At 51.5% G+C, this 27,149-nt stretch overlaps 1 protein-coding gene across 4 annotated transcripts in view; it reads right to left on the bottom strand.

The window, feature by feature from the left end:
• Nucleotides 1-523: 523 nt before the first annotated feature.
• The window catches only part of KY (kyphoscoliosis peptidase), a 50,389-nt gene continuing 23,763 nt past the window's right edge, over nt 524-27,149 (bottom strand). For 2 of the 4 annotated variants that reach the window (XM_025376478.1, XM_025376479.1), the window contains 6 exons: nt 25,071-25,153; nt 20,770-20,878; nt 19,173-19,290; nt 10,763-10,951; nt 9,231-9,421; nt 524-5,054 (listed from right to left, as the gene is read on the bottom strand). In XM_025376478.1, coding sequence (XP_025232263.1) covers nt 4,159-5,054; nt 9,231-9,421; nt 10,763-10,951; nt 19,173-19,290; nt 20,770-20,878; nt 25,071-25,153 — 1,586 coding nt within the window. In that variant the 3' untranslated portion in view covers nt 524-4,158. Of the gene's footprint in view, nt 5,055-7,584; nt 9,422-10,762; nt 10,952-19,172; nt 19,291-20,769; nt 20,879-25,070; nt 25,154-27,149 lie in introns of those variants that run through there. The other 2 variants (XM_025376480.1, XM_025376481.1) reach the window with 2 other exon arrangements.

Raw genomic sequence — 27,149 nt, 5'->3', positions numbered from 1 at the left:
TACGAGAATGGTCTCCATGGTTACAGCAGCTTCTCAGAAATGTCTGGATTTTTCATTTTCTGTATTTCTCTAAATATCTAATTTATGAATAATCTGCTTAGGTGAACCCTGGAAAGTTTCTGCATGTATATGAATATCAAGAAATACATATTTATATACATTCAAAATAAAAGAAAAGTAGGCTGATAGGCATTTTTGGTAAATTTTTTTCTCCCACTATAAAAATAAATTAGGATTGACTTTAAAATGTTCAAGTTAAACAAGATTCAATGAAAGAAACAGTGCCTTCATGTTCTTCAAAGGCATGTGAGCCATAGAGTGGCTGAAGCTAACCTAATTATGTTTTCTTTAATGTGAAATAGCTATTTACCTGACATTCCATTTGCATCTCACCGTCACATTCAACTGGCTGGGACATTGATTTTTTTCTAAGGCTTCCTTTGAACATGAAAGTGTTTTTCCTGTTTCTCTCCACTCCCCACCTTGTGAGATCCATGATAAGAATGAATCAATAATTACATTGTTGGATAAAAATGAATATAAATTTTATTGAAAAACAACACCAGCAACAACGTGGGGAAAGCATACTTAACAGCCACCGGCCCACACAACTCAATGCACACATTATGAGAAGTAATCACCTCTTTCAATTGCTGACTACTTACTCCAAATGAAAAGAAATTATAGACCTAAGATAAACCGAGGTGGGCTATAGAGGCACACCATCTTTGAAAATTTTGCCAATAGCAAATGATGTGGTGATGCTGTTAACTCTCTGTTTGCTGCAGACAGACCAGGATATCTCAGGAATTAATTGGTTTCGAGAAGAGAAAACCCACTCCTTCTAGTGAACATGGCATCTAAAACCTCAGACCACTGGGAAAACTTTTCTCCTTTTCAAGTCCTTTGAGAAGAGGATTTCACAAACTTTCTTGGCAATTCGTCCCTCCTGCTTAACAACAGGAAATAGTTCTTTATGTCTAGCCGAAATCCTTCATGCTTCAGTTAGTCTATTTATTTCCTTTTAATCTCAGCAGGCAGTGAGGAGGCTGTCCTGGTAGGACAATGTAACATATGGGGAACTCACAATGATCATAATCGGATTGAAAATGGAGTCCAGCTGAGCTGGTGGCACTTCTGAAACAAGCTGGAGAGAAGTGAACTGCAGTCATGGTGGTAGTGCCTCTGCCCACCACTCCTCCACCCTCGGTTCCCTTCTGCCCTGTGGTCTGGGGGCTGCCATCCCGAGAATTGCAAGCAAATACCCTCTGAGTTTTATCGGTTCCAATCCTTCATTGGTATAGTAATGAGTGTAGTCACAGCTGTTCCATCCAGTCCTACGTCCAGTGCTTCTGTTTCAAGAAGTGATTTCCAGGCAAAACCGTCCCATCACATCCCTTGTCTTTTCAACACACCAGGTTGCCCCCCAGGATGCCTTCACAGCTTGTGCGTGACAAAGATGTCCTCCGTGTACCCATGAGGAAGCGCTGAGAAGCCACGAGAAAGCACCTAGTGATTTTAACATAAACATTTCCACAGCATTTTCAAGTTCTGCGTAAAAAGCCGGGTGATAGAGCGGCCTCGCGGCGTATAGAGCCGGCAGCTCCGCACTTCGGACACCTGGGGGCGCCCGTGCCATTCCGCCGGCGACTGGGACTCTTCGCCCGGGAAACAAAGATGGGGATTTGAAGAAAAGCCTTCAAAATGCAACTCCGAATGTCTACCCTGAGCAGCATGCGTGTAAAAATTCATGAAGATTAGATTTCATTTCATGTATTTTTACTTCAGTGGAAAGAAATGCAGGTGATTTTCTGACTGCGCCTACAGCTGTCTTTACAAAGGGGGTGCTTGGTTAAATGAGAGGGAGGGGCTTGCCGATGCCCTGCGGTGCTTTGAGAGGCGGGGCCTCCCTCTCTGGTGCTGGGGACAGCTCCTATTTTGCTGGGTGGCATTCTCTGCATGCTCCAGGATGTATTGATTAATTATATTACATATCGAAAAGGTATGGGGTCTCCAGCAGGACTAGGCGAGGCAGCCAGCGCGGGGTCCAGTGAGTGACATGCGTCATCCAAGGCACTTATTATTTTGATGAAACAAACACATTTCTTTCAGCCCATAAAATCAGAGGTGTGCAAGAAGGCTTGTTTCCCTGTGGTGGTGCATAGCTGTTATGCCTCCGGGGCCTTTGTGCATTTTTCAGGTGTAAGTGACACGAGGCTGGCTGAGTGGCCTCGGTGGCAGAGACTGCGGAGGGCGCAGGACCAGCCCAGGGCAGTTCAGTCCCCCAGGGGCGACACCCCTTGTGCTCGATGCCCCCGGTCTGTTGGATGATGGGCACCTTTGTGAGCTGGCTCTGGGCTAGGCCACCCTGCTGGGTGGCAGTGGGGACTTTTAGGGGAGGGATCCCGTGGGATAATGAACAGAAGTGTCCGGAGCCTGGATCTTCAGTCAGGACCTGGGCAAGGGAGGCTGCTGCCACCTGGCAGTTTCCTCACCCTGTGCTCTGGATGGCCAGGCCCCCTTTGTTCACCTCTGTAGCCCAAGCATCTGGCACTTACCAAAGCACCCCATGGACATTTGTTGGATACAGGGATGTGAGGGTGAATGCCACGGAGGAAGCTGTGAGGGTCCCAGCTGGCCCTGGCTGTGGCTGAGCCTGGAGGCCTGAGGAGGGGCAGTGGGGAGAGGTACCAGGCAGTGCTGGCTCTCAGGGGTGGGGGGTACTGAGACAGCCAGGGGTCATGGAGCTGGAGAATCCAGGAGTTCGGCAGGGAGTGTGTCTGTGTGCCAGGATGGTTCTGCAGTAGCCATGTGGGGCCTCTCTCGCCTTTCCCTCTCATGTGCCCTCGCTGAAGCCAGCCTTTCCTCCGTTGCCATGGCAACGGCAGCCTGAGGCGCTGCTGAGGGCCAGCTGGGCAGCCGAGGCCTCTCAGTCTGGCCTGAGCAAGCAAGGGGCCCTGAGCTGTCCCCATGCAAGGTGAGACTGGAGGTGGGTATCTTCTCAGAGAAGGGATGAAAGGAGATGGGATGGCACGTTTGCTCTGAGACAGGCACAAAAGCTGCTCCCGTGCAGCTGGAAGTCTTCCCAGCCCTGGCTTTGCTGGTAGAGACGCTGGGGGCAGGCAGAGCCCTGTTAAGGTGTGAGTCTCCTTGGCATTGCCGCACTGCACTACTCACCTGATCTGCGGCCAGGTCCTTATTCACGGCTATCTGCAAGGCTCCCCAAGGGCCTGGCCAGCCTCTGGAGGCTCCCTGTGGAGGCGGGGCAGGGGCCTGAGACCCAGGCTCTGCGAGGGCCTGGAGGGCACTCCAGGCCTTAGACTGAACTAACTACCCTGTGCACTCCTCTCAGAGCAGAGCTGGAGGTCTTACACCCTCAGACACAGGCTGCAGCTCTGCCGACAGTGTCCCTCCCACCTGCACAGCCACAGCGGGCATGGGCTGCTCTTTGCTTTGGAGTCTCCTCACAACTTTCTGGTTGTCACATTCCTGACTATACTTAGGGATGGTGGAGATAATCAGCTTCCAGCCAGTTGTGGGTCAGCTAGATTCCTCACCACACCCTTTTACTAGGGCTCTCGAAGAACAAGAAGTAGCTAATGAAGAAGCAGCAGGATGCAGAAGATGATCAGGTCTGGGAGGAGAAAATAGTCCAAGATTCCCTGGGGGCCTGGAGCTGTCGAGAGGCATGGTGATGTTGCTTGAAAGGGGCTCTGTGATTCAAGGACAACTCAGCCTTGCAAATCATGTCCCCTTGGGCACGGAAGAGAATTCTCTAAGCATCATGTGAAAAGCTGTCAACCTGGGCAATATCCCTGCTTTCCCACATCAGCCCTACAACAACAACAACAACAGCAGCACTAACACGAGAAGGGGCATCTGGATGCAGGTGTACAGTTTACAATACCTTAGATTTACATAGCACCTTTTTCTTCTAAAGAGCCACTGCTTCTGTCCCCTCAGTCACAGCCACACCTGAGTGAAGCCTTCGGAACACAAAGATCACAGCTCCTGTTTCAGAGGAGGGACACTGAGGCAGAGGCCTAGAAGGGATTTCATGCAGACTCAGTGGTGTCCAGGGCTCCCTGCACTTCCCTTGAGCCCTCCCTGGGGAGGTCTGGCTTGGCCCTTTGGGAGGGTAAGACCGGGGCACAGGCCTCACTGGGCATTCACCTTGTATTTCAGGATGTAGGAGTAGAAGTTGTGGTTGGCATTCTCCAGCACCATGACATAGACTTCCTGGCAGCCAGCTGTGCTGCAGCTGCCCTCCCAGTAGCCCTCGTGGTTCAGGGTCAGGGGCCATGTGTCCTGCCCCTTTACCAGGACTTTGGCAATACCATGCAGCTTCAATTTGAATGGGATGTTCCGGTTGGCAGGAAGCACACCCGACAGAGGCTCCAGCAGCTCATTGTCCTGCCCCCAGTTGCCAAAGCTCTCAGGGAACATGGGCCAGTTCACCTTGGTGTTGGCACAGCATAGGAGGTAATTAAAGACGAAGATGTAGTTTCCTGGTTCCTGCCTCTTCTTGACAAAGATCTTGAGGGCAAACTTGCCGGCATGGGGCAGCTGGACTTTCAGCTCGGTCCGCTTCTCCCAGTGCAGCTGGAAGATGTAGCGCCGCTGTGTCTCCTCAGTGATGGGGCCATCATCCCCATGGAGGGAAGCCAGGACGTTAATGCCCTCCTCTACGCTGAAGCTGATGGAGCAGCGCCCATCGCTGGTGTGGATGATAGGGTCAGGGTGGGAGGGCTTCATGATGCCCATCTGCTCCGAGAACCAGCTGGGGCCCACGGGCTGGTGAAGCTCAGCAGGCAGCCGGACACCCATGTCCACATAATTGCACTTGAGCGTGTACTCCAGCACTGAGCTGTAGATGTCAGAGTTGCCCTTGGCAAAGATCTGCAGCTTGTGAGTGCCCATAGTTGGAGGGTACACCTCCAACTTCATCCCATTCTTCCTGAGGCTCAGCAGCCCATGCTCTTGCTTGCCGTTGAGCATGAACATGAACAGTGTTGGGGCGCAGCTCTCAATGGTGACCGTGGCCTTCCCGTTCACTGTGGAGAGAAAGTCGGGGTCAGCAGAGATGGGTCCAGCATGTGCTGACGTGCTGGTAAATGTTTAACAACTGTCTCCCTGGGAGAAAAACGTCTTGACTTATAGTGCTTGCCTATTTCCATGGTGTCAATACTTTCACCACAGTCCATTTCAAGCACCCAATATGACTTCACTGAGCGCGGCAGCAGCCAGTGGCAGCGCACCGCTGGAAGGGTTCCCTACTCCCTTCAGGTAGTTTTCTTTGAGATAAATGAAAGCTAAGGAGCCTCTAGAAAAATTTGTCCCCAGTGGTATGTGTGCATCCTGCCCATTTGATTCACATTAGATGAAGGTTGCCTGTGTCCAGAGAGGGTCATGGGGCAGGAGGGGCACCTTCTCCCCCAAGTATCAGGTCTAGCTTTCACCTTGCTCCCTCCAGCATCTATCTAAGTGTCAATGCTGTCATGTCAACACATTGTCCTTAAAACTAGTGAGAATGGCTTCACTCCCTGAGACTGTGCACAGGAGGTTGGGGTGGGGCAGTTCCCTGATCCCCACCTCCCCCACCCCATGCTTCTCACATAAGTGTATCTTAGCCATGTTTCAGGAATGGGTCTTGAAAAGTCAGTGTGTGCACAGGAGGGTCTTTTGCAACCCCCACACTGCCACACACCACCACCCCCACCGCCGTCTCTCCCTTTGCTCTGCAGTTTCATCTTCATCTGTCCTGGTCATTGACTTTTCAGGGAGAATTGGTCAGTTCTCTAGTCTTTGTAGCCCATGAGGACCCACCTGCCTGGTCCTTCCTGGCTCCCAGGGCCACAGGGAGGGGCAGTGGCTTCTTAGAGCCTGGCCTTACTTCTCTCAGAAACTGGTCATCCGCTCCCAGCCCCAGCAACCTCCCCAGCCCTGTTCACAGTTGAGCGCAAAGGAAGGAGAGAGGCTGTCTGATCCACGTCACCAGGAACGTTCCCCTAGCTTGGGCTCTTGGTGGGGGAGGCAGGACACTGTGCCTGGGCTCTAGGATAACGGCCTGAATACACTTTCCATTGAATGTGCATTCCATGCCAACTCCCACCTCAGGAATGGGAGAAGCCCACACGGGCCAGCATGATGGGGAGGCTGCTTAGACAGCTCCTCTACCTTCTTCACGGCTGTTCTACCTCGAAAGCTGTCCCAGCCTTCTCAGATGCTGCCCACTCTGCACCTGCCCTGCACTCCCACATGTCCCCCCCACTGCCTCCGTTTCCTCTCTGCCCCTCAGCTTTCTGGCACCCCAGTGACTTCCCTCTGCCCCCACCCTCCAGTGACTTCCTAATAATGAGGCCCCTCAGACCTTGGAGGACCTAGGCTGCTGGCCTCCACGCCTTCCTCCGAGTCCTCTCCTCCCTTTGCAACCCCCACTCTTTGAGGCCTGGCCCTCATCCCACTCTCTGAGCACTGCTTAACCCCAATGCCATTGCTTCCCCTTCTGTTACACTGAAATCGTGTGACTCTTGGTGCTTGAGTGCTATTTTATTTGCCTACTTGCTTTCTCTACTGCCTTCAGCCACTGCATGCCACATCTGTCCCATGGTAACCTCCAAAGGAAAGTGACCAAGATCAACAGACTTGTTATCTCCTCTTGGTGAAAACCCCCCTCTCCCCTCACTTCTGAACTAGCTCAGTGGGCAGAAGCTACCTCAGCTCCTCACTGTGCATGGCCCCTGTCCTGTTCCATCTCACAACTGGCTGTGAGTCCTGCACAGTGAGGCCCAGATCCCCCTGCGATTCACTTTTGATTGTGGAGCACCACCCAGCACCCCACAGAGCAGCCCCAGGGCTCCTTTGAAAATGTTTGCCTGGCTACTCCCGGGCTCATGGCAGAGCCCTGAAGCTGGAGACCCATGCGGAGACCTGTCTCTTCCTGCCTCGCCAGTATCAAGCACTCTCGTAGATCCTCCAAGGCCACACCCTTCATGCCTCAGGGTCCTCCCACCCACTCCTCCCTCCCCACCACTTCCCCCAAACCTGGATAAGGCCTCGTGGTAATGTCCCGATGGCAAAGCAGCCCACCCGGACCCTTCAGCTGAGGCTGAGTTCCCTGGCAAGCTCTCTCCTAGCCCTGGCTCTCCTTCAGAGAACGTTCCACTGCTGTAATTCATCACGTGAGCACTTCTGTGTAGTGTCTGAACTCCTTGCCGGGCTGTGGGCTCGGTGGGGAAGGGGCCAGCCTGCTTCATTTCCTGCCATGTCTTAGTGCCTGGTTGCGGTGTCTCACCCAGAGGGTTCTTGCCAAAGGTGTGTTGAATGACTGGGAAGACTTGAAATAAAGGACTGGTCACCCCTGCAGACCTCTGTGGGAGCCCACAGGCTCTTCCAGTCCCCCCGCCTCCTCCACCTCTCTTTTCCCCTCCGCGGCGCTCTCCTGGAGCCCGGCAGCTTTCCACCCCCTTATCTAGGTGCCCTCTTCCTTCCCTTCCCTTCTGCTCACCTCAGTTTCCCTATTTTGCTTCCTTCCCCTCACCACTCTTAACTAGGTACCACAAAGAAATACTCTGTAAATATGTATCAGATATATGGAATCATATTTAGGTTTAGATTTCTATAAATTAAAGAATCTGGTGTTTATATTTTTATGTCTCTTAAAAAGGCAAACTCCACTCAATGGCATCAGTTTGGTATTGCTTTGACCTGGTCAGTTCTTTCCGATGGTTCAATGGCCTATGATACATTGAACGAGCCCTCCATCTATTGTAAGTGCAGGAAATGGATTCCCAAAGTGAGCAACTTCAGGCTGTTATTTTAGCCGCAGGAGCTGCCAGGTATTCGGAGATGGAAGAGTATGCAAGAGTTCAGCAACCTGGCAAAGGAAGCTATTGTGTGGTGGAAGGGACAAGTCAGTTGGAACTAACTTGGGGGCACCTGTGCTTCCGGCTGCCCCATTGCCCTGCAGTGTGGGTGGGAGCTCCCCAGGGGCTCTGGGCCACCCACAGGCACTTTGTGCTAATAGTCAGTGTGATCTCAGACCTCCTGTCCTGGGTGGATGGCGTCCCCAGTGGCAGAGACAGTGCCGCCAGGCAGTCCTTTGCTGAGGTGTGGGAGGCTGGGCTGACCTGACTTACAGAGCTCTGCAGTGTGCCCAGGCTGTGTGCCCAGCACTGGATCAGGTGCCAAGGCCTTGGAGAGGCATAAGAGACAATCTTCCAGAGAAGGCCCTGCTTTTTTGTGACCAGTTCTGGCCCCCCAAGGTAGCCCCCATATGCCTCAGAGTATGCAAACATACTCAGCTGCTATGGCTCCATGGTGAGGGTTGGGGGAGCAAATGTCAGCCCAGGCCAGCCATGGGAGATGGCTAAGCTGGGTATCCTATACTGCCCCAGGAGAGTGGGCTGGAAACCGCTGGGTCCTGCCTCCAGAAGGGAGGGGTACTGAGCCAGCCAGACAGGGGTCTGGAGCCTGGCCCTCATCTAGGGGTGCCTGAATTTGGAGGCTGGGGGCTTACTGTGTCCCCTCTTCTCCTCTGCTGCCTAAAACATGTCCATCTCTGTCTAGCTACTATGCCTGTTCTCTTCTCCCAAGACCCAGCTCAGAGGCCACCTCCCTAAGGAAGTCTGCCCCAAGTCTCTGTCTTGGGTGGGACTGCCCCTACCTGTCCTGGGAGACCCCTGCTGCTCCCCACCCTTGCTGGTTGAACCACCAACACCCAGATTGCAGCTCTGCTGAGGCCATGTATTCTCTCCAGCAGGAGTTGGGGAAGAGAACACAGCAGGCCAGTAGCTTCTGTTGGGCACCTGAGCCCAGAAGCTATGTGTAGTGGGGGTGATGCAGTCCTTTTCCCTGCTCTGTGAGCTGAGAGAGACTCACCCAGCTAGGAACCACTCAGCCCTGGCTTCTGTGACAGGCCAGGCTGTGTGTCCAGCCCTCAAGTTCTAGGAAACCTTCAGCCTTCAGACACATCCCTTTCTGGGTTTATGCTAGTGTGAATGAGCTTCTGTCCCTGCTGATGTGGCCTATGGCCCTTCCCTGCCCTGATGGCCTGGGCTGCCTCAGCAGCCCCCACACATCCACATGCACACACAAGCTTTGTGCTAAGCTCACAGGCCATGCTCCTGGAAGGGCATGCCCTGAAAGCACAGTCTCAGGCGGGCTCCTGGAGGACAGTGTGAAACGCTCCATCCCTGCTGCTAGCGCACAGGCACCTGCTCCGGGCTCACCTGTTCTGATCATGGAAGTCTCCGGGTGGGCACTCAGCATTCCTTTGTTGTAGAATTCACTCTTGTGATACATGTTGTTCTCAAACTGCCTCAGAGATTGAGGAGGTTTTAGCAGCTGCCAGTTCTTGTTGTCTGGGAAGTGGTCCTCGATGAACAGTGCAGGATGGGTGAGGAAGTAGAACTCATTGTAGCTGGAACAGAGACAAACTGGTTAGCAGCCAGCTCTGTGTAGAGGAGGCAGGGGCCCAACACACCCACCGGAGCGGTCCTGTGGACATCCTGGATGGGAAGAGGTGCCATCTCCAACTCTAACATGGGCACTGGAGACTCCTCCTCAGTGGATGCTTCCAGAAATTGTAGCCAAGGCAGGGTCTGAGGTCGCTTCTAAGGGAAGCCACAGTGCCCTCAGTGCCCTAGGGTGTCGTGGGGAAAATGGACTCCCTCATGCTCAAAGACAATCCGAAGTTCAAAGGGGGCAAAGGCATAGCCTGTGGAACACGCAGTGGGGTTGTGGGAAGACAGGGAGACAGAGCGCTTGAATTCACTGCCTCCATCTACCACAGCCTGTTTCTGTGCTGTGCAGCTGTGCTGGTGGGGACCTTTTGTGGCTCTCCAGGACCGACTGGAGTGCTGACTCTCCAGGTGTCAGTAATGGGGATCAAGAGAAGAACAGGGAGGCCCTTCCTGAGACGGGGGAGGCTTTGCTCTGCCTAAGAGGAGCAGTGTTGAGAATAACAGTGGTAAAGAGGGCATCTGTGAGTGCGTGAGCCCTGCATGTAGGATGTGTGTGCACATGGCTTGTATTTGTCCCATGTGTGGGAGTGTCAAGATTTAAGCTGCAAAAATCAGACAGAGCACACTCATGTTTCTGAATAAAAAGGGATCTGAGCTGCTGATAGCATCATGATCCATGAAGAATATTGTATGTAGCCTCAGGTTAAGGCCAGGGTTGGCCAGAGCCCCAGAGGATAGAAATGCTCCAGTCCCCTGCACCCCAGCCGCCCTGCCCCACTGTGCCTCACAGTGACCCTGCACCGCCAATAGCACCCCTTCCCCCAAAACCACAGCCCTTTCCTCAGAAATGTGATACGTTCTCACTCAGACCAGAGAGGAAAAGGAGCCTGGTGTCTGGGCAAAGTAGTAAGAGAACATTCTGGCATTTGTGCCTGGTAATGCGGTCAATGGCCAAAGTCTGGAAGGGAACCTGCCAACAGCTAAAGAAGGCTATTAGCCCTGCCTTTCCTCACATGTGACCTGGGGGCAAACGCTCCAGGCTTTCAGTGCTTTGGTGGAGGGAGTTATAGGGAGTCAGAGGGGGGTGTTTGTCAGTGGAGGGTGAGGTGACAAAAGGGTGTGGGTCCTCACAATTGGCCCGGAGCCAGCCCACTTCAGAGCCGGGGAGGGGTGGGCGTGGGGCCTCCTGGCTCTCCTTCCTCTCCCGCTTGGCTTTCTCCACCTGCTGCTTCATGCAACCCGGCACCTCCTCCACTTCCACCTGCTAGACACCCAGCAGAACTGAGACAAGTACTTACAGGAAGGTGAATTTGGAGGTGGTGGTGTCCACCAGGCCGCTGCCCCAGGTGCTGTCCACCAGGTGCCATCTTCCCTCCAGGTACACAGCATTCCAGGCATGGTCAAACTCCCCGGAGAAACTCTGCCCTGTCTGGTAGCCGAAGCCCTTGGAGTAGCCAGGCACGGTCATACACTGCACTCCGGCGATCCTGGGGGCAGGACAGGGGGTCTGAGAGGGGGATCCTGCCGCGACTTGCCTCCAAGTCTGTCCATGGTCTCAGGTTTCAGGCATGTTTGCTGCCCATCAGTCCTCCCTGCCTATCCTTTTTCTTGCTTCTTGTACTCACATATAAACAGCCTTGAGGACTTTTATCTCTGGGCATGGGGGACAGGGAGATACAGTGCTGGCTGGTCCTGTCGGTACAGACTGGCTGCAGTCTCCGCTGTCTGCTCCTCCCCTGAGACCAACACCATTCAGATCAATTCTGAAATGTTCATCCCTAGAGCCTGCTCAACACGCTCCTCAAGCAGCTCTTCAGCAGGAAAAAATGGGGGCAAGCGTGAGGTTGGCTTCAAGAAAATAGGAGCCGGGGAAATGACAATGTTCCTGCAACAAAACCTACACGCAAGGGGTGAGCACAGCTGCTGGGAGAACCAGGGCACTCTGGACATGTGACTGACGCGATGGGTCTCGTGACACACGTGAGATGTTGGGGGGTTGCTGGTTGTGAGGGTACAGAAGACAAGCCCTACTCCGCTGCTATTCCTCCCAAGGAAGCCTGCACGGGAACCCAGGGGCAGGCGGTGGGTGTCTCCAGTCCTGGCCCAGGGAGGACTGGCCAGCTGCCAGCTTGCTCAGGTCTTACTGGTGGGCCTGTCCTTTGTGAATGGTGCAAGAGCCATCATGGTGCATTCAGGTCATTTGCTGACTGCCTGCCCTGGCCAAAATTCTGGAGTCTTCTGTGGCCGTCCTGAGGGGAATGGAAACGCTGACCAGTCAACCTGAGCTTTGGGGTCCTTTTGACATTGTGCTCCCCACTGCTTATGGTAGAGATGGCACCGCTTTCTGGGAACCTGGATGGGAAGATGGGCATGGGTCATCTCTGGGGACGACATAAAACTAGACATTTGGAGCTGAAACCCTGAGGCCCAGGCCTGGGCTGTGGGCACCAGCCCAAGGCCAAAGCAAGACCCCAGGTATCCTTTCATGGCCAGTTGGTCTTGCTCCTCAGCAGCCCTGCTCCCCTGAGGACAGCCAAGGGGGGATACTGTGCAGACAATTTCACTGGTAGTCTGACTTAGGGACATCCCATGCTAGCCCTTCTCCGGCCTTTGTGTAAATTAGAAAAGGTGCCCCTTCCTCAAGACATTTTCCTTGCACTCATGGAAAATTGGTGTAATAGATACACAACCTGCGAAACCGAGGATGTGCTTGATGCCCCTTTGATGGGGCTCCTTTGAGCACCACGCAGGCTGCTGAGTCCCAACTCAGTGCTGACCCTGTGCTCTACTCTGCTGAGCTGAGTCTGCAGACCAGGGTGTTGGTGGGACCTGTTTCAGTGAGATGGGCCCATGGGGGTGGGGCCCTTCCACAGACCAGGACTCCAGCCTCAGTTGCTGTAAGCAAGAGGGCCATGGAGCCTTCCAGGGTAATGGGGTGAAATGGCCATGCATCTACTATAGGAATGGGGGGAATCTTCCCAGTAAAAAATGAACATGTAATTTAAAATTAGCAAAATATTGGATTAAATATTACTAATATATATCACTTGCTGAGAGAGTAATTGGGATCACATGTGATGTCCTGAGGGTTAAGAGATTCTACTTTCCCTGCCCTCATTGTTTCTTCACATGCATGCAATGAGGACGTGTTACAATGTCTGCCTTAACCTCTGCTCACCTGCGGAAAGTCCGGGTCACTAGTGCTGAGGTTCCTTAGGGGCTTGGAAGTTTTCCGGACCCCGCCCTTTTGCCTGCTGTTTCACAAAAGGAGGTTCAGGCCTCCTAAGCCCTCTAAGGAATCCCATGAGAACATACCAGCTGGGCTCTGTGAGAAGGCTTCTTGGAGCACTTGGGGGCATGGGGACGGACTGCAAGAGAAACTAGATCCTGGTGTCATGATTTTCTGCTGGCAAAGGCCATAAGCCATTCCAGGGCAGAAAGAGGCAGTAGCTGAGGAGACCATGGAAGAAAGGGGAGCAGGTGCAGCCTGCATACCTGGAGTGCCCTCTCCTCATTTCTCTGCAGTGCAGAGAGTGGAGGGTGGTGGGAAGTGCTGGGGGATGCAGGGCTGAGGGGGTTGTTCTCAGGATGAGGAAATCTGGATGTGTTTATAGTCTAAGAGGAAACAGCTAGCAGAGAGGGACCAGTGGAAAGCAAGGCCAGAGGAGTGGGTGGAGGTGTAGGGGTGGGATAGACATTCGATAGGAGGTGGGGTCCCATCTACTCAGAGACTGGGTGAGGAGAAGAAATGTGAAAAATACTTAATGAGCTAAACAGTGCCCCTGACACAACGTGAACTGACAACAGCATGTCAGTCTCTCCAGTCAGTACGATGTCATGCCGATGCTGTGTGTGTGTGTGTGTGTGTGTGTGTGTGTGTGCTGCCTGCATGCACAGAGAAGGAGGGGCAGGGAGAGAGAGGGGAAGAGATGGACAAAAGGCACCTGGTCTCTTGGCAATGGGATTATAGGTGATTTTAATTTTTTCTTGAAACTTCTCTATATTTTCTAAATTTATAATAATGATTATGTGTTACTTTGAGAATTGGAAAAAAACCCATAAATACTACTTAAAATTATATTCTTCAGGAAATTACTTTCCATTGCTGCCTAGAACGTCTGTGCATATCACTTTCTAGGATGACGTGGAGGGATAAGGGGAGTCCTGGGAACAATGGGGCTTGGAGAATGGCTCATTTTGCGTTAAGGTGAACTGATTTAGTGGAGCTGTGGGCCTCTGGACACGCTGCCCACTGATGCTTGTCCTCTGCTCAGAGCCACCTGGAGTCAAGGAAGGAAGGAGAGGAATTTAGCATTCGTGCAGCCTCCAGGTGGTGGGGTAAATCAGAGTGGGTATGGAATGTCTTCCTGGGAGAAGCCATGTCCTAGGCCATGTGTCCAGGGGGACATCCTGCCCTCAAGGGGGTGAAGTGGAGGCAAGATTGGAAGAACGAAGTCAGGGAGCAGCAGTGAGAGTGTGCCCCAGTCCTGGAAAGGAAAGGAGGAGGAAGAAGCGAGGGGCAGGGATGTCCACCTGTACTGCTCTGAGTCAGGGTGGTGGCCCCAGAGCCAGGAAATAAGGTCACCTCTCAGGTCTAATGGTCACCTCATGGGTGACCTTGCCAGGCTCATCATGGGCAGTGAGAAAGGCTGGCATTAAATGATCTCCAGGGGTTGATTCTTCTCTGACAGGCTGAGGAGAAGCTGGGAAGGCTGTGGGAAATGCCTGGGGCAGAAAAAAGATGAAAATATAAACTCAGCTATAAGCTTATGTCATGCTTGACTCTGATATGAGGATCTTTTATTACCTGGCAGCAATGTGCCAGATGAACTGGACAAAGAAGGTCATAATGTAAAGCATTATTGTAAATATGCCATAATTCTCGTGCAAAATAATCTGTATGTATAAGACAATGATTGTGGAACTCACAGGAGTTTTGTCTCCAGCCACTCTCGCTAGCCAGGATGAACCACAACTCTTTCATGTCATCAAAAGATCACTGGCCGCACACGCTGTGTATAAAGCACTGTAGCAGGGAATACTACAACATGACGTGGCACCATACAATGCAACACAATGTAACAACATAATAAAATATGATATCCCAAAAATAAGGCTCAGTGGCTGCCCTAGATGTGCTGACAGTTGGAAGGAGGGTGGATATGGGAACTGTCACTGGAACTGTCTCCAGAACTTTGCTTATAAAATGCCAGTCTATAAGCAAAGTCCCAGAGAGCCCAAAGGTGGAGAAATTAACTTTGCAGGCAGGAGCTCAGAGAGCACTGAAGGAGGGGCAGAGCACAGAAACATTTCCACCTCCTGAAGAGCTCCGACCAGCCACCCCAGAGCCTAAAATATCACCCAAGGAGATTTATTTAATGACCTCAGACTGCAGAATCTTCACTTCTACTTTACAGAACTGACAACCTCAATTCCACCTCCATAGTTCATGGCTGATAGGTATCCCAAGCCACAGTGAAAACATGGATGTAAGATGCCCTGAACAAGCTTCCAAGGAGCACCCTGGAGGATTTGGAGAAAGCTGCAGCCCCCTCTCCAGCAAACGTCAGGGCTCAGGGACTCAATCAGAGAAGCCCTGAGGGCTGCAAAGGACCACATGGCCACCAAATGTGACCTGATGGGAAGAGACTGAACAGAGGGGCAGCCAAGCAGAAGGCAATGTCATTACCTGGGTACCCTTGATGAACCCTGAAGCTGCTGAGTCTTCTATGAATGCATTATCCTTATTATTTAAAAAGATCTGCGTGTTCCAGTTTGGTGCAGTGTATCCTAGTGTATTAATTTGGTATTATTTTATACTGAGATGGTCCAGGCCCTGCCGTAGGAACTGTGTGATGCTGCTACAGTCAGCACCAATGCCAGGTCCCAGCAGCAGTGTGGCTGAAATCTCTGGGTAGGCAGGTGCACCCTCCACCAATGGGCTCTGACCACGGTAGACTCTCCCAAATCTGATCACCTCTCCCAGAATGTCTGAGCCAAGTGGGGGAAAAAGGGAGGGAGGGTGCCTGTAGGAGAGACAATGAAGTATGCTTTTCTTTTGCTATTTTGTTGAAAATACTGTGGTTTCTATAGTGCAGCAGGACAAACAAACGATGACTTATCTTTCACAATTTATGTACTTGATTTCTTATAATCTGACAGTGTGTTTATATTTCTCCCATGTGCTCTCTTTTCCCTTTTTTTACACATTACCCTTACAGCTAGGTCAATAACAAGTAATCCTGCTAATAATTCTCTCTCCAGGGCCCTGTGCAGAACCTCATGGGATGTGACTTCAGAGGCCTCCTCTCCGACGGGTGAGGGAGGAGTCAGCTATTCAGAGAGAGAGGCTGCCTTGCCTGGGGACACACAGCTAGCCAGTGGCCGAAGCAGCAGTGGATGCAGTTGTCCTGATGCACCTTTGTGTTGCACCAGCTCTTTTGTAAATCAAGATTTTGTTTTGGTCTATACACTTATAGGTGGTACAGAGAGTGAAATGAAAAGATGGTTTGCACTAGTGACATAGCTTATCTTTGTGAGTGCCATCCTTTGGTGTAGCTATAAGAGTGGGGGGCTAAGATGTCCCTTTCAGAGGCCTTATACACCAGCATCAGATTTGGTGATAATTTAAGATTATCCAATGAATCTGCATCTCCCAGAAGAAGGCTTAGATGGCCACTCCCTATCTTCTGGGGCCTTTGGAACCAAGTGATGTTTTAGGATTATAGGGGACATACTGCTAACCAGAAGCAGCCATCTGACTGTACACACTCCTGCCCCTGCTCTTGGTGACAGCTAGAGGATGGGTGGAAAGCTAGCTGACATCTGATTGGTGACAAACAGCTCCCTCAGTGTCAGGGCTCAAACTGGTAATAAGCGCCTGGCTTTATCCAAAGTCTCTGAAAAACCTGCTAGCTGGTGATGTGAAAGCCATGCTAACGGGAAGAGAACTTACTGGAGGCTGACTCAGGGGCAGCAGTCTGGGGAATTAAGCTTGGCTCCTGCGAGGAAATTAGGCAGAATCAATTAAGGATGCGGGCAATTGAGGCAAAGAGACATTAATATTGGATGATAGAAAGTCAGAAGGAAACTGGACCAGCAGTTACAAGCTATAGCACTAACCAAAAAAACCCCACATCAGTGACTTGGGAAAGACAGAAGGAAATGAATGAAGTTGTGAAAATATCTGAATTTCCCACCAAATTACTTTATTAAATCAGTCTTTAATGAGGCAATTTCAGGGAGGTAGAATGGACTGGCAAAAAGTAATGATGTCCGTGTGGGTACAACTCTTTCTAAGAAGCCACCCTGACAACCAAGCAGGGATAAATCGGCAAGTGTGGATTACATGTCCTCAGTTATTAAGGAATTAGCTAATTAATTTACCAAACTTTTGGCAGTTATTTTAAAGGTAAAGAGAGTTAGTAGAGGGATGCATAGATAGGTTACTGATCTTTAAAGAAAAAGTTAAAGGAATTCAGGGGACTGTGAACTATTGTTACATATCTCAGGCGATGTGAGGAATTTTGCACATGGTAATCACCATGTTGGAACTAACTTTAAATGATGCAAAATGTTAGCGAGAGTTTCAATGATAAGCTGCAGGCCAGAATAGGGCCATTGTTAAGTATCTGGACCTGGGCAAAAAGCTGACAGTTTCACTCAAGGCAAGTGTCAATTTTCTGAATCTATGCAGGCTGGCGGAGTCTGTAGGAAAGTTCCACAGAGCAAAAGAACTCCAATCAATACTCAAGAAAGACAAGACAGGTTAAAAAACACCCACCCCAAAGTCGGGTTGGTAAACCCCAAAACTGCAGTCTCATTGAGTCCTATAGCCCTGCCAGGTATAGATGAGAGCACTGAGGCTGCAAAAGGTTAAGTGCCTTACCAAAAGGAACAAAACGAATAGGTGGTAAATTAAAAACTGGGAGCCAGGTCTTTCTGGCTTTAACTTTGGCACTCCTTCTAAAGGATGCTAGGATGCTTATACTGGATCAAGGAGGCGATACCACTCTACGTGGTAGACCCAGGTCTTTCTAGCTTCGAATCTGGCATTCCTTCTACAGTATGCTAGAAAGCTTATACTGGATAAAGGGGGATATATCCTGGAACTTGGAAAAAAATGCTAAGCATTTTCAAATTTGCAAAATCAGATGAAGATAATCATGTTCTGAAAGATGCTAGGCACAAATGGAGCTAAGACTTGTGGCTATTTCATCAGTTAAAAGAATAAGCCCCATTCCACGTGAGTCTGCTAGGAATATCCTGTCATTTCCTGTCATTTCTATATGACAGGGAAGGTTGTGGGCTGTCCTGGAGTGGGGCCTGGGAGGAGCACTGGGGAGAGGGAGCAGGTGTGCATGCAGAGGTGGACGGGAAGGTGGTGTCACACAGTGCAAGGCTAGAAACTTGGCTGAGGTCAGATTTTGGAGGACTTTGCCAGACAGTGTGATCCTTTAGCGGTGTTAGGAACCCAGGACCAGGGGAGCCTGGGTAGAGAGGCCAGTGAGGATCCAGGTTCCTGGAGAGGCCCACAGGCAGCAGGGGGTATGCTTGGGTCTGGAGTAGGGGGTGGGAAGCAGCCAGGGTGGCATCTTCTGTACCCTGACCCACCGTGACTGCCTCTGGGGCTGTGGTCTCAGGGAATGGCCTTGAAAGGGAGAAAAGGGAAAAACAGGGAGCAGAGCAGGAGGTCATTAGAGCAACACAGCAGCCAGGTGGGTGCCTATTCTTGGCAGTGGTGATGGGGGGCAGGAGGCAGCACAACAGGGGGTTTGGGCCAGGAATAGGTTGCATGCACCCAGTGCCCAGCAGCTGCCGCCTCTGCACCACTGAGGCCATCACAACTGCCTGCCTGTGGACTAAGTGTTACGCTTGTTTTGATGAATTGCCACCTGCAGTTCTGGTGGACTGACATCTGGGTGCCTGAGAAGACTCACTCCCAGAAGCCTACAGAGACAGTGGGCAGCCGTTCATCCACCCCCTGGGGAGGGGTTCTTTGATGGCCCCAGAGCTAGCTGACTGTTTTCTGGGGGAACCCAGCAGACCTCAGAGAGTAGGCTCAGGAAGCTGTGGAGGTCAGTGGCCATCCCCTCCCCCACCCCACATCTTAAGCCTGTTTTGAGTCACTGGGAACCGGCAATGGCCCATTCTCCTGCTCAGGCCAGAGCTGTCTCCCACCCCAGCAACCTGGCCATATGCCCACTCCCAGAGTGCTGAAAATGGAGCCCAGCGACTCCAAGAGAAGCTGCTTCCTAGTGATTCAGCTGTCCAACTGACAAATCTTTTCAGGTGGGAGATCTTTTGTTTCCCCCAAAAGAGGCCCCCTGTGTCAGCCCTGAGGACAGCCTTTCACAGTCCCCTTGGCATCTGCAGCCACTGTCCTCCCGCTCCCAGGCCTGCTATTCTTTTAACCTTCAGCTGCATAGAGATGGGAGAAGGCGGAAAAAAGGCTTTTTATAACCAAATTATCTCTGTGCATTCATCTGCCATTATGTTAATGCATCGCGAAGCCCGGCAGATGGTACAAAGTCAATTATGCTGGTGTTAAAAAGGGAGAAATTGACCTTTTCAGGACTCACTTGGGTTCCAGAGCAGAGTTTGCAAACTCAGGTTTCAGGCCTGGCATGTGGGCAAAGGCACATGGCACTGTGGAAGAGGGAGAGGGATGGATCTGGTGGTCAGCACGGGGAGTCCTGTCTCTCGTACCTGCACATTCTCTCAAAGAGGCCAGCATAGCCGTCACAGTTGGTCTTCTGGGTCCGCAGGATGTCAGTGGGTTTGAAGGCTTGGCGGTCCTTCTCCTGAGCAGCTGCAATGTCGTACTCTACAGGGCAGGTGAGGGGATCATGAGGAACCTGAGCCTGGGAGGTGAGAAGACTCCACCCCCACCCCTAGCTGTGCTCTGGCCATCACCAGCCCCAGGAAACCACAGTGGGCTGAATGGAACTACAGCCCCAGCCCACATGGGATCTGGGAACTGTCACCTCTTTTTGCAAGTGGTGAGAGGAGGAGCAGGCCTTGGCAGAGGGTGCCACCTGGCTCCCCAAACCCCTGAGGAGGGGCTAGGAGGAGAAGGGAGTAGGACAGTGCAGGGGCATGGGACTCTCTCTGCTAATCCCCACCACACAGCTCTGCACACAGTTCCAGCGAAATCACTGATCCCGTCTTCCTGCAGCCCGGAGGCCTCACGCTGACCCATAGGGCACATAGAGCTCGTCCCCAAGTGGAGAAGGCTGCTCTCCCACAGCCTGTCACTTCACTAAGGAGGGGATGAAGACATTGCAAAGAAGCCTGAGGCCTGCGGTGAGGCCCTAAGGCAGAAGTCTCTGTGGCCACTGAGGACCCAAAGGGACTGTGTATGTGTGTATTGGCATGGGGATAGGAGCGGTAACAAAGTCCTATAAATGTCCTGTTTCTGACCCTGCCCCTTTAAGGCACAGGCACAGCTGGTGGAGTTGGGATGGGAGCTGGGGGTCTCTCACATCCTCAGTTTGGACCTCCTGCCTGTGCCTGGCAAGCTCATTCTCTAAGCTGCATTCCCAACTGTTGTTCCAGAAGAACAAAAGAAAAGCCCAGTGGCAGCAGGCTGAGAAAGACCCGGCTGGTCTTTATATCAAAGGACTAAGAGTCCACCTCGTGATCTGGCCCTGTCCACTCTCATTTGTGTTTGCAAGGGGGCAAGGGGCAGCATCCCTTAGCCACCACCTCTGCAGTTCTGCTTGACCTGGGAGCTTCCCAAGGCCATCCTGTGGAGAGCTGTGGGCAGCTGCATAGGCCTAGGTCCCTCAGGTGGCTCCAATGTTGGAGACTGGGCTGGGACCAGTGGCCAACATTGCTAGTGTAGGAGCAGGAAGTGGAGAACCCACTTTTCCTGGCTCTGGTATTTAATGAACCCTCTGATATTGCAATCACTTTTCAAACAGCTGCAACTTCTCCCCACCAATGATCATCATTCTTTGAGATGACCTGCTGCTCCGGGCTCTCACCTCTGTGGAGATGAGACAGAGGGAAGGCTGGGACAGAGGGAAGGCTGCTGCTGGATGAAGTTTCTAGCTCTGGGCACTGGCTATGGGCAGAAGGCTGCAAGGGATTCTCCTCCAACTAACTTTCATGGAGACTAATAGCACATGGTAAATTTTATCCTCCTTGGTAACTCTCTGGTTCATCAGTCCAGTCTCCTGGGTCCCTCTCCCCGCCCACCTTTCATGTCACTCTGCACATGTGAATAACCTGATAGGAGCAGAGGCCTGCAGGGAAAGGAAGCAAGGGATTCTAGAGCCAGCAGTGCCACAGGTGGGCCTACCTATGTGATGGCAGATCCAGATCCAGATGGCACGGACCCTTTCCAGGTCAGTATGGGCCTCCTGGAGCAGGTCACTCACCAGTTCGTCTAGGCCACTCTTGGCTGTCACCTGGGGAGCAGGAAGGGGATGCTGTATTAGGGCCTCAAGGAGGGGCTGTTGGCAGCCCAGTACCTTGCACCTATAGCCAGTGCTGCTCTTCCCCCAGGCAGAGAAGCTGGAGGAGAGGCCCTGAGGGGCAAAGGCTGGCTGAGGACCAATTGGGAGGAAGTGGGGGAAGTTGGACAGGGCAGGTGGTGCTGACCAGCTCAATCACAGGCCCTAGAGCCACCACAGCTTTTCTCTGCAGATCTGGGGGCTAGCCAGGCAGGCATCTGGACAGCTGTAGCAGCCCCTGGTCATGGTCAATACTAAGGATTTAACATAATCCTTATCAAAATTCCAATACCTTTTGGTGCTGAAATGGAAAAATCAGTTCTCAAATTCCTATATATTCCAAGTAGCCAAAACAATTTTGAAAAAAGAACACATTTGAAGGACACAAATTTCCCATTTTCAAAACTTACTGTAGAACTACAGTAATCAAAACAGTTTGATACTGCCATAAAGATTATATAGACAAATGGAATATAACTGAGAGTCCAGAAACGGACCCACATATCTATGGTTAGCGGATCTTTGACAAGGGTGTCAAGTCCATTCAGTGGGGAAAGAAGAGTCTCTTTTACAAATGGTGCTGGGACAATTGGGTTTCCACATGCAAAAGAATAAAATTGGATCTCTACCTCATGCCATATACAAAAATCAACTCAAAATGGATCAGTGACTCAAATATAAGAGCTTAAACCATAAAACTCTTAGAAGAAAACACTGGGGTTAATCTTCATGACCTTGGATTTGGCAATGAATTCTTAGATATGGCACCAAAGGCACAAGCAACAAAGAAAAAAACAGATAAAAGGCCATTCGTGAAAATAAAAAATGTCTGTACATTAAACGATATCATTTAGAAAGCAAAAAGATAACTTACAAAATGAGAGAAAACATTGCAAATCATATATCCAATAAGGGCTAAATATTCAGAATATAAAAAGAACTCCTAGAACTCCACAAAAACAAAACCAACCCAATTCAAAAAGGGACAAAGGACTTGAACAGATATTTCTCTAAAGAAGATATACAAATGGCCAATAAGCACATAAAAATTGCTCAACATCCTTAGTCATGAGAGAAATGTAAATCAAAACCACAATGAGATACACTGCGGACCTAATGAAATGACTATTGAAAAATGAAACCAGAAAATAATGTGTTGGCATGAATATGGAGGAATTGGAACCCTCGTACGATGCTGGTGGGAAGGTAAAATGGTGCAGCTGCTGTGGACAACATTTTGATAGTTTCTCCGAAAGTTAAATGTAGAATTATCATATGATCTAGCAATTTCAGTCCAAGGTATACACCCCAAAAAACTGAAGACAGAGACTCAAACAGACATTGTTTCCCCAATGTTCATTGCAACAAATCCACAATAGCCAAAAGGTTAAAAAACATCCATCCATGAATGAAAGGACAAATAAAATAGAGTATATACAGTATGTATACTATATAATGGGAATATTATTCAACTATAAAAAGAAGGAATTAAGTTCTATATATGCTACGACACGGATGAACCTTGAAAACATGATGCTAAGTGACATAAGCCAGACACAAAAGGACAAATATTGTATGATTCCACTCATATGAAATACCTAGAGTAGGAAAGGTCATAGACAGTAAGTAGAGATTACTGGGGGCTGGGGGAGGAGAAATGGGAATTTCATTGCTTAATGGGTACAGAGCTTCTGTTTTGGGTGATGAGTAGACAACATTGTGAATATAATTAATGCTAGTGAATTGTACATTTAAAAGTTATTAAAATGGCACATTTTATGTTATTTTATGATAAAAAAGAACAAATTAGTTTTCTTCCTAGGGGCCCTCAGGGAAACAGGGCTGAGGTTGCTGGAAGGTGGCCCCGACCATGTTTAATCTCTGTAGAGAAGCTGGGGCAATGGGTCCTGCAATGGTGCCCACATTCCCCACAGCCCCCACCTTGAGGGTACTCCAGGACCTTGTTTTCAGCTGGAACCATCTCACTGCTCACAAGGGACTCCAGGACCCACCTGCTGACCACTGGCCCAGCACACTGGCACCCCGACCTCTGGAGACCTCTGGGCCCCTGTTCTACTCTCTCAGCTGCTTTCTGTTTCATTTTCTTCTATGTCCAGCTCCAACGCCACAGACTTTGTCCTTGTCCCTGTCCCAGGGCCCCGAATGGTACTCAGCACTGCTGGCCTGCACTGCAGCCTGGTGTCCTGACTTAGCCTTCTACTTCAGTGCCATGGCTTCTGGTCCTTTGGTCCCCACCTCCTGGCCCCACCTGGGCCTGGCTTGCTCTGGCCACTCCCTGCTCTGTGGCTGGGTCTCTGGCCTCTGCTGGCTTCCTGGCACTGCTCTCTAAGTATGGCTAGCAGCCTGACCCATCCCTTCTGATGGCCATTACAAAAATCTGGGCCCTTTGCAGACTCCTGACCCCACCGACTTCCCTCACTCACAGGGAATGGCCTGGCCTCCACTTCACAGCAGGCCAGGTGGGACTTCCTCACTAAGAGCCTCATCCTCCCCTCCTGCTTCAACTATCTCTATGTCTCAGATCTTCAGCCTTTGCAGGGACTTCCCTTCTTCAATCAATGGCCTCCTTCTCCTACGTCCTCACCTCCTCCCTTCCTTTCCTGGCTGCCCCATGCCTCCTTGTTCCCCCACCTTAGGATGCCCTCCCAGTCTCCTCAGTTCTGCTCATGTCTAGCCTCCCCTTCTCTGCAGGCTCCTGTGGGATCTTCTCCTCACTCCCCACTACTCACCTCCGGCTTGCTCTTCCACCCACCTGAGGTCTGAGGCCTGAGGCCTCCAGCCCCTGTGCACTGCCCCTCGCAGGTACGGTGCACTTTGATGCTGCAGTAGCCAACATGAGTCTGCCCTGATCTCACTTGAGCAGATAGCACAGCTCACACAGTTGACCACGCCTGCCCCAGGGAGCCCCTCCCTAGACCTTCCAGAACTCTGACCCTTCCTGGCCTTGCCCCAGCCTCTTTGATGGCTCCACGCCCTATGGGCTTCCTCCGCCCCCGCAATATGATACCCAACCTATGGCTTCAGCTCTTAATGAAATCTGATGACACCCAATCAGTGTCTCCAGCCCAGACCTTTCCAGGCTTGTATATTCAGCTGCCCAGGGGGCAATTTCCCCGGATGTGCCACAGAGAGTAGGGCCCCTCATATCCCAAACACACTCACCCCCTAAAACCTGCTCCTTCTCCCTTGCTCCTCATGGGGAGGCACTGATCCACCCTCCAGGAGTCAATCCAGCCGTCCGGGAGCCCCTCTCCCCCACCTCCCATCCACTCCACACCTACTGGTGATGGAGTTCTTCCCCTCTGCCCCTAGCTCAGGATTGGCCTTTCCACTCCTCTGTTTCCTCAATGTCTCCACTTAATCCAGGTCATGTCTTCTGCCAGGACAGGAGGATACGCTCAACTCATGTTCTTACTTCTCATCTGGCTTTCTTGATCCATGCACCCACTATCCACTCATTATTTCAACAAACAAGGTTCCTGAGTACCTACAAGGTGGCCTTTCTAAGACCATTTAATGTCCTAACTTCACAAAAGTGTTCAGCACCTTGTTCCTCCTATCAGACTCTCCGTGCTGAAGCTCCTGCCTGGCTCCAATGACTCCCATATGTCCCTAGTGTTTCAGCTCTTCATCTGCCCCTCCCACCTGCACCTGAGACATGCTCAGGCCCAGAGGCGTGAGAGCTTGGCAGCTCATGCACTTCGGAGGTGAGCACAGCTGTGATTATAGTGGTCATGGCCATCTACATCCATGGTCCTCCCATCCTCTCCTCCCTTCCTCCATGGACTGGGGCAGGCAGAGCTTAGAAGCAGAAATGCCAAAAGGGGCATGGAGAAGGCAGGTCAGGGCTGGCCAGAGGGGCCCGCCAATGAAGTGCTCCAGGGTGTGCGGTATTGGGTGGGAGCAACAGGATTGTGGGTGGGGTGGGGGATGGAAGGGCCTCTGGCCCTGGGCAGGGGCTGCTGCTTTGTGCCTTCTGTCCCCATCCATATGCTATGAAAAGGCATTCCAGGGCCATCCAACCAAGCCACTCAGGTTATGCTCAGGAGGTGTCTGGGGAGAGGCTTTGCTAGAACTCTTGAGCCACCTCGAAGGGGCCCATGGTCAGAGCAGCCAGCTCTCCTACCTGTGAGGCATAGAGATCCAGTTTCTCAAACTGCCGCAGGTCCAGGGACATGGATTTCAGGCTGGATCGATCCCAAGGGTAGGCTGGAAACACAGGGCAGCTTGGTCAGCAGCTGAGACCCACTGAGGAGGGCTGTCTGGCCTAGGCCTTGCTGTCTCTTTGAGGAGCTGTGGCTGTCCAACTTTTAAGACAATTCTCAAAGCCTGAAACATTGAGCCTAAGAGCTATATGGGAACTTTCCTAGAAGGGTCCCCTGATCAAGTTAGTTTGGGAACTATGGCAACTCCCACAGTCTTCTTAGAGGCCTACAGGGAACATACGCCTATTGCAGACTCTGAGAAGTCAGAAGTAGGAAACGGGCTTAACCTCAGTTAACCCAGCAGTTCCCAGACATATTGATGATGGAATCTCCTTTTTCCCACCGTTTGGTTTTCCGTGGATTCCCTGTTATTTTTCCCGGGAATGAATGCTCTTTGGGGAGTGTCCAGGCAGTGCTGCTCATGCTCACAGGCTCAAGGAGGGAGGTCTGTGCCATAACCACAGCGCTGGGGTGGAGGTGCCAAAGGACACCTGGGTGGAGAAGGAGGGCATGGAAAGGCCGGGCCATCTGGGTCCTGCAGGGTAAGGCGCGTTTGGCACCCAGATAGGCTTCCTCCTTTGCCCTTGGTCAACTGGAGACTTGAGCATCTCAACCATGTGTGATGGCGTTCTGGTAACAGGGCCCTGAGAAAGGCTGGGCCTCCAAATCACTCATCTATGCTTAGCCTTACTCACAGGGAGCCTCCTGCCCAGAGACCAAGCCATGAGTCAGGTCTCTGAGACAGAGCTACAGGGAGGGGAGAAAACTCGAGACCAGTGCTGATGCAGGGCCAGCAATCAAGCAAGCTTCCCACTGGACACAGGACAGCTATAATCAGCTGCTGCTGGGGGGCTGCTGCAAGGCTGCCTGGCCAATGGTTAGACCAACAGATGCATGGACAGCAGACCCCTGTCCCAGCCCAGAAGAGAGCCTGGGCTCTGGCAGATCCTTTCTTAACCAAGGGTCCCTGAGTCAGGCAGATCAAAATCAGGGAGGCTGGGTGGGAAGACAGGATAGGACTGGGAAGAAGTTGGGACCAAAGAGGAACTCAGCCCCTGACCCAGGTGGACCCACCCACCTTCAGCCTCCATGTCCGGAGCCTCTGGGTGCTGGGCAAGTGAGGTGTGTTGGAGAGGCCCCAGGGTATTGTAGGAAGTCTGGGACGAGTAGGGCCATGTGAGAAAGCACCTGATGGGCCTGCACTTCTACCTTGGTTCCAGTCTGGTTCTGATCTCCACCTTGCTGGGAGGGACTGGACCCAGCTCCCCGGCCTCAGGTACACATCTGTGGGATTCCCGGGAGCATGAATGAGATGGTAAATCATGTGATGTTAGTGACACACTGCTCTCTGGGAGGGTGCAGGGTGTGGGGCTCCTCTGCAAGTGCATGCAGGGAAGGACATGCGGCCTCCCTGCCTAGTGGGGGACACTGCAGGTGCATTTGCCCACACATCCTCAGGGCTACCGCTGTCAGTGAGAGTCGCTTAATCTGGTGCTATTAGACCTGAAAGATGTGGGGAGGGGTGTGTGTCACCTCTAGACCTCGCCCCAGCCCTTTTGTGACCCTCTTCTGGGCCAGCATGGTTTGAGAAGCAATGCCCACTTACTGGGGAGCTGACCAATATTTGGGCCCAGGGGTTTCTTGCCTGGCCACCATGACTTATGTCATCAACCCCTGCCCTGTGTGGTCCAAATGCAGCCAGAGAAGACTGGGGATGCTCAGGCAGGCCCCTGCTGAGCCTTCCCCCTTCTCAGTGCCCTCTCCCTCTGCAGAATCTGTTCCTATCATGCTCTCACAAGAGCCATCAGGGTGACCTAAGTGCATTCAAAGTGGACTCACACATCCAACAGATTTCCACTCAGTATAGCTCTGCAAATGAGGCCTCCCTGCACTCCTATTTAGAATAAAGGTGGCATTTCTAAAATGCTATTGAAAACCCTATTACTAGTTTTCCCCTTTCTTGGTTCCATTTTCCAATATCTGAACATTAAAAATGCCCA

Source organism: Theropithecus gelada, chromosome 2, assembly GCF_003255815.1.
Source record: "Theropithecus gelada isolate Dixy chromosome 2, Tgel_1.0, whole genome shotgun sequence".
NCBI classification, from domain to species: Eukaryota; Metazoa; Chordata; class Mammalia; order Primates; family Cercopithecidae; genus Theropithecus; species Theropithecus gelada.
This window is presented reverse-complemented; position numbering and strand designations above follow the sequence as displayed.